Source organism: Chiloscyllium plagiosum, chromosome 32 (genome assembly GCF_004010195.1).
Source record: "Chiloscyllium plagiosum isolate BGI_BamShark_2017 chromosome 32, ASM401019v2, whole genome shotgun sequence".
Classification (NCBI taxonomy): domain Eukaryota; kingdom Metazoa; phylum Chordata; class Chondrichthyes; order Orectolobiformes; family Hemiscylliidae; genus Chiloscyllium; species Chiloscyllium plagiosum.
Genome location: NC_057741.1, coordinates 38,761,127 through 38,771,552, shown reverse-complemented (window position 1 = coordinate 38,771,552; position 10,426 = coordinate 38,761,127). Strand labels below are relative to the sequence as shown.

Here is a 10,426-nt window from a genome sequence, read left to right as displayed (position 1 = left end):
ACCTCCCCTTCTCCTCACTCCCCTCCCTTCCTCCCCTCCCTTCCTCTCTGTCCCTCCAAATTCAACATCCCACCCTTGGATCTTCATTACTTTCTCCTTTTGATCTCTACCTCCTGCATTGTCCTGCACCTCCAATACCACCTCCTTCCCCCTGGGGTGGGGCAGACATGTGAATGTTTGTGCTACAAGCTCCTGGAGAGACCCACATGGTTGGTATAATCCACGTGGAGTTGGAATTTGCACTGCTTTCTCTTGGTGGAGCTAAATATTGATATTCAAGATCCCACAAGGCTCCAAAAGCATTTCTGTCTGTTAAACAGACAAGTGGCTATTCAACTTGAGGAGCATCACCGTACAGACATGGGGAGGTGAGAAGGGAGGGTCCCACCAATAAAAGCACCAGTATGGGGATTGGACACATACTGTCAGCATCAATCTGCACCAAACCAGCTCCCACCTCCACGGAGTCATGAGCACAAAGAATAAAACAGCGTTCACCTACCCCTGGACCAAAAGGCCCAGTTCAAGACCCACCTACTCCAGAGGTCTGTGATTAGAAACTAGAATTTCTAAGGGAGCTGGGGTCTGTCTTGCACTGTCCCTGTCAGGCTCTGTACGTATGTTGGTTAATTGGAAACACAGGTGACCTAATGGTGACAGATAATAGATAAACATTATATAATTCTTTGAAATTTTCACCAAAGGGAGACAGTGTGGCTAAGAAAGCGTTTAGCACACTTGCCTTTAATACTCAGTCCTTTGAGTATAGGAGTTGGGGTGTCTTGTTGAGGTTGTACAGAACATTGGTGAGGCCTCTTCTGCAATACTGTGTCCAGTTCTGGACACCCTACTACAGGAAGGATATTGTTAAATTGGAGAGGCTTCAGAAAATATTTACCAGGATGCTGCCGGGAATGGGAGGGTGGTTCAAACATTTACCAGGATGCTGCTGGGAATGGGAGGGTGGTTCAAATATAAAAATTGACTGGATAGGCTGGGATTTCTTTTCACTGGAACGTAACAGGTTGAGAGGTGACGTTATACAGGTTTATAAAATCATGAGGGGCATGGATAAGGTGAATGGCTAGGATCTTTTCCCCAGGGTGGGGCTGTTCAAAACTAGGGGCATATTTTTAAAATGAGTGTAGAAGGTTTTTAAAAGGACATGAGGAACAACCTTTTTACACAGAGACTGAATGAACAGCCAGAGGAAGTGGTGGATGTGGGTAAGTTACAACGTGCAAAAAACATTGAGGTAAGTACATGAATAGGAAAGGTTTGGGGGGATGGGGATGAAGCACAGGCAGGTCAGACAAGTTTAGTTTGCGAACACGATTGGCATGGACTGTGTTTCCGTGCTGTATGACTCTATAACTCAGTTACCACAGATGATTTAATGGTGAGAACTAATAGATGAACATTACCATGGGTGATTTAATGGTGAGAGCTAATAGATGAACATTACCATGGGTGATTTAATGGTGAGAGCTAATAGATGAACATTACCATGGGTGATTTAATGGCCGAAGAAACGTTGTGTGAGAGAGGGCTTCTGGGTACAAAGAGAAAAAAGGAGTGGGTTCTTTAGGGCTCTTGTGTCACAGCAGTAGATCCCTCCCTTGGAGCCAGACAGTCCTGGTTGTTTCATAACATCTCTGACCAGGTTCATTAACAAAAAGGTTAATTTAAAAAAATTTAAAGTGTAGACACCAAAGCGTCATCATAAAAATCCAGACAAATGTGTCAGAGCATGAAATCGTCGCAAAAACCTCTCTCTGTCATTACCAAAGCTGTAAGCTAATATGTATCTCTGGAGAACATTAAGGTGGCTATGGGGAGTACATCTCAATCCTTATTCATTGTCTTACCTCTGAAGAACATGTGCCCAAAACCCCTCCCAGAGAATGAATCCATGTGAATCACATGCACCTGGCTGTTATTTGTGTTGAATAAGGAGTTATTTAATGGTGTCAGTTTGCTGAGGTCAGGGATTAAAGGTTCCCAGTAAAACTTAAAGGAGCTTTTGCAAAAACGTTTTTAAAAACTCAGTTAGTAAACAGTTGACGGAGAACCCCGTTGGGGATTTTTAAATTGGAAAGTTGAGATATTCAAATATTGTCGTAGGAAAAGAGAGGACATTAAAATAAAATTTTAAATAGCTCAAGGTCTGGCTGTTTGGACAACTTGCCTATAACATGGCAGTGATCATTGTTAGCATAGACTTCCTTTAAACACAGGATCCTGCAAGAAGATTGAGGGGTGACCTGATCGAGGCTTTAAAGTTACCATGAGGTTTGAGAGAGATGAGAGAAAATGTTGAGATATTTTCACCAGTGGGAAATACTGAAACAAAGAAGGACCATGTTTGTAAGGCAGTTGAACCCCGTAAGGAATTCAGAAGAAAATTTGTTACCTGGATATTTGTGGGAGTGTGGAACGATTGGTGTTCCTTTGGACCAGGAGTATTAGTGTCAGATCTCACCTCCCCCTCGCTGCGTTCACTGAGCTCTGTTGGTTCCTGGTTCTGTAACACCTCAATTTTAAGATGCTCATCTCTGTTTGCAAAATCTTCAGTGGCCTTCACCCAACCCCCATTCCAGTGTAAATTCCTCCAACCTGAATACTTTTGAGGATCTCAATAACCCTTCACTTCTACTCCCTTGGGCATTTCTGATTATCTCTGCTGCTGAAAGTTGGGCAAAGATGATGGTTTGTCTGTAAACAATATACAGTCAAAGAGCTGTACAGCACGGAAACAGACCCTTCAGTCCAACTCATCCATGCCGACTAGATATCCCAACCTAATCCAGTCCCATTTGCCAGCACTTGGCCCGTATCCCCCTAAACCCTCTCTATTCTTATACCCAACCAAATGCCTTTTAAATGCTGTAGTTATACCAGCCTCCACCACTTCCTCTGGCAGCTCATATCATACACGTACCATCCTTGCCTAAAATAGTTGCCCCTTAGGTCCCTTTTAAAACTTTCCCCTCTTACCTTAAACCTGTGCCCTCTAGTTCAGGACTCCCCCACTCCAGAGAAAAGACCTTGCCTATTTACCCTATCCCCCTAAACCCTCTCTATTCTTATACCCAACCAAATGCCTTTTAAATGCTGTAGTTATACCATGGTTTTATAAATCTCTATTAGCAAAAGTACAGATCTGGACCCTGAAATTTTGTAAACAATCGCTTCATTTATATTGGGAGTTGCGGTGAATTGAGAATGTTTTGAGCTAACTCAGCTGCAATGGTAGAATTTGTCACAGCTATCAAAATTGTGAGCAGAGTTTTCAGAGCAGATTGTTGGATTAGAAGGGCTTGAAGCCTTTTCAGTGAAATCAAATCTCTAAATAACGTTTTTGCAGCTTTGTAGTTACAGAGCATCAACCAGACAGGGAAAGCCCTCAAGTGGGTGGCACGGTGGCTCAGTGGTTAGCACTGCTGCCTCACAGCACCAGGGACCCGGGTTTGATTCCAGCCTCGGGTGACTATGTGTGGAGTTTGTACATTCTCCCCGTGTCAGCGTGGGTTTCCTCCGGGCGCTCCAGTTTCCTCCCACAGTCTAAGGATATACAGGCTAGGTGAATTAGCCATGCTAAATTGCCCCATGGTGTTCAGGGATGTGTAGGTTAGGGCCATTAATCAGGGGTGGATGTAGAGTAATAGGGTAGGGGTGCGGATCTGGGTGAGATACTCTTCAGAGAGTCGATGTGGACTTGTTGGGATTCAGTGAAGAGCTGAATTAACACAGTGTGGGTAGAGCTATGTCCTCCACTGAACATCCCCCTCCCTTATAGGAAGCAGTCCCTTCAGCTGCTTTGATCATAAGCTCTGGAATTCTTTCCCCAAACCCCTCTGCTTGTTTAAGATGCTGCTTTAGCTTTGCCACTTTGACCCACCCTGTTGGTGACTTGCCCTAATATGACCTTAAATGGCTCGGCAACAGATCCTGCCAGACAGCCTCACCGTGAAGAGCCTGGGACATCAAAGTCACGTGGAAGGCCCTGTATTAAAGCGAGCTTTCTGTTGCCATTGCTGTGATAATCTGAGTCGTTGAGGGTCAGAGTCGTCTTATCACCCAGGAGCTTAAACGTGAGAGGGAGATGTTTCGGGGATTCCCATTGCAGACTGCAGCTTCAAGGGTTTGATTCCATTCACAGATCCTCGCACTTGTGGCTGTTCGGAAGGCAATGGACTACATCTTCTCCCAGCACAATCTCAGTTTCCTGGATGATGTAATTCCGGAAAAGGACAAGAAAAAGAAGGAGGATGACAAGAAGAAGAAAAAGAAGCAGAGTATGGACAGCGATAACGAGGATGTAAGTGATATTTTAGCAGCACACTGACACATAGTGGAGTCCGTTACACAGGGAGCTTAACTTAAAACCTTGTTTAGATAGCCAACAACTGGGTTTTAATCTGTTTCTCATTGTCTAATCCGATTGAAATGCTCAGTTAAGCGTTCAAAGCCGGAATGCAGATGGATGAATTTTCCCAATCTTCAGCAATCATCCGACATTCTCCTGGATTGTTGGGATGTGCCACACAGGAGGAGGCCATTTACCCAATCATATCTGTGCTGGCTTTTTGAAAGAGCTGTCCAACTTGTACCACTGCCCCTCTCCTTCCCCATAGCCCTGTCCTGTGATGTTGTTCTCAAGGCTTATCCACTTTCTGTGTGAAAGTTGTTATTGAACTGCTCTTGCAGACAGTGTGTCCCTGATCACAACAGCTTGCTGTGGAAAGAACGAGTCTCCTTGTCTCCCCCTTTTGCTGATCCTGCAGGTTACTGCTGGAGGACCAACTCATTTCTCCTTCACCAGCAGCTGCAGCTGATTACCGGCATCACACGGGAAATCTAGCAATTCGACACAATTCACTTTTAAAAACCAGTGACCAGTCTCCAAATGGATTCAGTATAATGATGGTTGTCATTCCCGCAGCCTAATACACGCACTGTTTGTGATGTTTTAGTATGATAAAGGCCTCATCTAAATGTATAAAAGCAAAATATTGCAGGTGCAGGAAATCTGAAATAAAAGCAGTCAGTGCTGGAGAAACTCAGCAGATCTGGCAGCATCTGTTAAGAGAGAGAAACAGAGTTAAAGTTTTGATTCCAGATGAACCAATGCAAGGTAGAACTGTGATAAGTTTTATGTTGTTGAAAGATGGGGAAAGTGAAAGGGAATTAATCTGAGTTTGCTCTCACTCAGGAACCTCACACCCCACTTCCCAAGTCTAGCAGTGTCTGAAAATGGGAACCATTTTCTAATCTTTCAATTGGATTCAATCTCTTCTGTTCAATGTTAGTCAAGTAAAATTTAACAAGAAATGACTCAGTCTAACAATTCCGTTAGGTACTGCATTGGTGTGGTGATGGGTTTTTCACTGCTCTCCCAACATTCCAAGTGACCACTAATCCCACCTGACCTGGCTTGACCTGAAGAGCCCAATCCAAACCTGGGAAAGAGCAGACCCCTGACACAGCCACTCTCCCCCTGGCCAGTATTGGCTATGAGGTAGAGAACCTGCCCAACTGTTCCAACTACCTCTGTCTTTTGTTCAATGACATTGAATCTTTCCCCATCGCAGGCCCTGCCTTTGACTGTTTGTCCCCTCGCTGCTTTGAATAACATCTCCCTCTTCACCACAGATGCTGCCAGAGCTCGGAGCATTTCCAACAGTCTCGGGTTTTGTCACACATCGAAGAGTCATACTTGACCAGAAACATCTTTCCTCCCCCAATGCTGTCAGACCTGCTGATAGAAATGTCAATTGTTCCTGTTTTATTGCAGTGATGCTGATTCTAGTTTATTTTGAGCGATCTCAGGTACTGGGCTGGCACAAGGATGAAAACTGGGGACTAGTGTTTTTCCCTCCTTCAGTCAAGCACAGATTGAAAGCAACTTTGCTCAAGAATCCGAAGAAGATAGTATCTGGAGGAGGTCATTCAGCCCATCATGTCTGTTTGGTTAGGTTCTAACTGATCTACATTTTAATTCCATCTACCCATCTTGGTTTCATGAGACTTAATTGTCTCACTCAATAAAAATGTATCAAACTCTTTTCTAGCTCTTTCAACTGCTCCCCAGCCCCTGCAGTGGGGGGGAAGGAATGCGTAGTAAGGGAGTTCCAGATTCCCACTCACCTTTGTACAAAATAAGCATTCCCTAAAATCATCCCCAAACAGCCTGGTTTATATTTCAGTGTTCTGTTCCCTTGTTTGGGACACTCCTTCCTCAATAATGACTTCAAAAGTGTGTCTTATACCTGTGGACAATAATGCATTGGCTTGGTGAGCATCTTCCAAATGTGAGAAACACTGTTGTTTAGGAATGTCGAATTAGAAAGTCAAAGCTTATCTGTCACATGAATGTCTTGATCTGGGCTGTAGCTTAGCAGCCACTGAGATTCCTTCCAAAACCTTGTCTTTGATTTGGGATTAGCTCCATACGCACCTGGGAGTCCATTGGCAGGTGTCCTCTTTTATATTGGTGCCTGGCTACAAGGGGAAAAGAAGATTTGGTGTCTGTGGTGTGCAACACTAAACGGAATTTGTTCCATAACATGATAAAAGCAAACTCACTCATACGAAGCAAAACATCTGAGATGAAAACAGAAAATAATGGGAATACTTAACAGGTCAGGCAGTGTCTGTGGAGAGAGAAATGGAGTTTAAGGTTGAAGACTTTTCATCAGGGTTGCTAACACATCCTGTTTCAGGAACAGAGTGAGGCAAATGTAATCCCCCACTTAGTGTGTAAACTGCCTGCTTCATGTTTCTTCCTGAGCCAATGATAAGGCACATTGACTTGCAGCCTGTTCTAATGATGTAGACGTCAGTACAAGTGCATTGTCACCATGACCTTCTGAAACATAAATGTTTTCACCTTTGAACTGAGTAATTCCAAGGTGGATTGAGGGTTATCCTGACCGAATACATCTTCATCACACTGTATCTAACCATCTTACCCACACACTCCTGCCATTGGTCACTTCAAATATCCATCATTGATGTGACTACCTCCCCCCCACTTCCCATGATCAATTGAAAAGCAAAGATTCTTCATTTCCTGATTGGTTAGTTTTCATTGTCAGTAAAAACCAGCTCATTTCCCTTTATCTCCCATATCCTCGCAGTGAATAATACTTGAAAAAAAATTAGCACAAGTAGTTTTTGAAAGCCCCCGCGCCATGACTTTTCCTCCAGGTTTTGCTGGGCTGATGCTGGGGTTTGATCCTGAATTCCTGGAGATGACAGCATTGGCAGTGCCACTGAGAATACTGTGGGTGCATTCCCTCGCTCTAGTTACTAGCGAGAGACTTTAAGCAACACGCAGGATAAATTTCCCTCTGCTGCTCCTTGCCTCATGTTTGACCAATGGCTCGGACAACCTCCCAATCTGGGAGTACAGTGAATGCAGACTGCAGCATTTCAAGAAGGGTGCTCCTCACCACCCTCTGAAGGGCCACTGAGGAAGGGCAGTACGGCATTGTCTCAAGAGTGACACTCCATGAAGGAATGAAAAGAAAGTCAGACACTCACTGTGACAAGCTGGATACCAGGCCATTGGTGAACATCCTTGCCACTGCTTTCATTATCAATCCCTGAGCTAACAGGAAGGAAGGAATTGCAACTTTGCCACCCAGCCATCAGCAGGTTGGCCAACAATAAAATGAGTTAGTAGTAAGTGTTGCATAGTGGCTCAGTAGTTAGCACCGCTGCCTCACAGCACCAGGGATCCTGGGTTCAATTCCACCCTCAGGGACTGTCTGTGTACAGTTTGTGTATTGTGCCTGTCTGGGTTTCCTCCCACCATCCAAAGATGTGTGGGTTAGGGTGGATTGGCCATGCTGAATTGCCTGGGATGTGTGGGTGAGCCATGGGAAATGTAGGGTACAGGGGCTGGGTTGGGATGGGCTGAATGACCTCTCTTTGCACTGCAGGGATTCTATTGAGGCCAGCTGCAGCATCTGAGATTTCCTCTCTCACTCAGAGATTGTATTGTGGAGTGTGGCGTATCACACCAGTTTACATCCTCACGTTACAAACGCCAAAAACCCAGTTACTATGAATTGTAATGATGGTGTGAAAGCTGACGAGTGTTAACTGTTCGTGTAATTTGCTGTGGTGAGATAATACTTGCTGTTTTCTATGTGCTGTATCATTGCTGCTACCTTGTTTAACATGTCTTCTGAAATGTTTTACAGTTTTGAGTCACATTTCTGCTCTTTCTTTGCAAAGTAGCCAATGGGACGCTCTGTTCCACTCCGATCTCTGATGCTGCCCACGTGTCATCAGTCATACATGTAGTCTCCATGTAATCCTCAGTGCCATGTAACTGTGCTGATGCCACAAAGCTGTGTCACGTTCCTTCCTATCAGTTTCTGCAAATCAATCGACATATTCCCACAGGAGTTTATCGTCTCATTCTCACCGCAATGAGATTTCTTACTAAAGAAGCAACTAACAACATGATATTTTTCAACTGTTTCTTGTTCCATTCTGAAACGAATCCTAAAAGCAGCCTTTAGGACTGATGCTGATTGCTTCACAAACAGGTTAAACAGACCGTTGATGTGGTGACTAACAATGACGGGTGTTTATCTGACAGATTAGAATCCTCACTGGCCATCTTTCAGTGAAAGACTGTGACACTCATTTGAGATAAATAATCAATTAATTTGGAGAATAATTACTACAATCAAGGATTTTTGCTGGTTTCTGAAATTTATATTCTCCACAGGACAGATGAAGCCCCTCACCCCTCTTAATGACCAGTAATGTGATAATTGACCATCAGTATTTTTTTTGGTCGTTTCCAGCTAGCAGTTTAGTTTATTTAAGCATTGTACACATTTCCTTCACAGTCTGATTACCCATATTCAGAAAAAGTTCCTGCTATTAATATTTCAATGGATCTGATGGAACAAGAGCCCTTCCTAACCAGTGAGTAATATCTTCTGCCTGCCTAACTTCATTTATTTCAGTGAGAAATGTCGTCATCTTTATCCTCACCCTCTCTTTATTCTGACCCACATCAAATGGTGCCTCCAGCTGTCTGTCTCTCCAGTTTTCACCCTCACTCTCTCTCTCTCTTTCCCTTTTGTGCTTCATTCTAACTGTTACAGCCCTGTGCACTGGACTGGTCCAACAATCATCAACTAACTATGCTTCAGTGGGAACTTTAACCAAATTCTAACCCTGCTCCTTTTGTCTCTCCCTGCTGTCATTCACTTTGTGTTTCAGGTCAGTGAATTCCTTTAATCTGTTTGCGCGCTCTTTCTCCTAATCACAACGCAGAATGGTTTTATTATATCATAGAGCTCACACCTTGACCTTCCAGAACGGTCAATGTGGGAGCGCAAATGGCTTTTACAGCAATTCTTCTTGGCTGCCTGTTAAAGTGCATGGGGAGTGATTTGTTGCTTTCTGAAATAGCCTTGTAAATCTATTCCTCAGTCTGCGCCTCCCCACGCAGTAGGAACATGGCCTTCTGCCTAGGAAGACTATGAATAAAAGGGAAGTACTGCGATACTGGAGACTTGAAGTAAAAACAGAAATTGCTGGAGAAACTCAGAGAGAAACAGAATTAACATTTCGAGTGCAGTGATCCTGCACATTCTCCCCGTGTCTGCGTGGGTTTCCTCCAGGTGCTCCAGTTTCCTCCCACAATCCAAAGATGTGCAGGTTAGGTGGATTGGCTATGCTAAATTTCCCATAGTGTTCAGGGATGTGTAGGTTAGGTACATTAGTCAGGGGTAAATGTAGAGTAATAAGGTAGGGGGATGGGTCTGGGTGTGTTGCTCTTCGGAGGGTCGGTGTGGACTTTTTGGGCCGAAGGGCCTGTTTTCACACTGTAGGGATTCTAGGGTCCTAAGTTCTGAGATAAAGGTCATGTTAATTCTTCAGCTGTCCATAGACAGTTGGGAAAAGGCACTTTCTTTAGGAAAATCATGAACTGCCACTTTGAAAAAGGCCATTTATTTCTCCCCTCTGTTTCCTGTCTGCTAACCAATTCTCAATCCATGCCCCCAGTGCTATTAACCCCAAAGCCAATATGCTGTAATTTTGCCCACAAACCTGTGGTGTGGGGGCTTTATTCAACCAATCCTACCGCCCCGTGGCTGACCACTTCAACTTCCCCTCCCATTCCACCAAGGACATGCAAATCCTGGACCTCCTCTACCACCAAATCCAAGCCACTCGAGACCTGGAGGAAGAACCCCTCATCTTCCACCTTGCCACCCTCCAACCCCACGGCATCAACATCGACTTCACCAATTTCCTCATCTCCCCTCACCACCACCTCAACCCAGATCCAACCCTCCAACTCAGCACCGCCCTCTTGAACTGTCCTACCTGTTCATCTCCCTTCCCTCCGCACCGACCTATCACCATCAACCCCTCCACCTCCACTTAC

The 10,426-nt window shown here is 44.5% G+C and overlaps 1 protein-coding gene across 4 annotated transcripts in view; it reads left to right on the top strand.

The window, feature by feature from the left end:
• Positions 1–10,426, top strand: part of LOC122539523 (electrogenic sodium bicarbonate cotransporter 1-like) — a 178,796-nt gene that overhangs the window by 159,855 nt on the left and 8,515 nt on the right. For 2 of the 4 annotated variants that reach the window (XM_043674472.1, XM_043674473.1), the window contains exons 22-23: positions 4,163–4,321; positions 8,874–8,952. In XM_043674472.1, the coding sequence (XP_043530407.1) occupies positions 4,163–4,321; positions 8,874–8,952 (238 nt within the window). The remainder of the gene's footprint in view (positions 1–4,162; positions 4,322–8,873; positions 8,953–10,426) is intronic. The other 2 variants (XM_043674469.1, XM_043674471.1) reach the window with 1 other exon arrangement.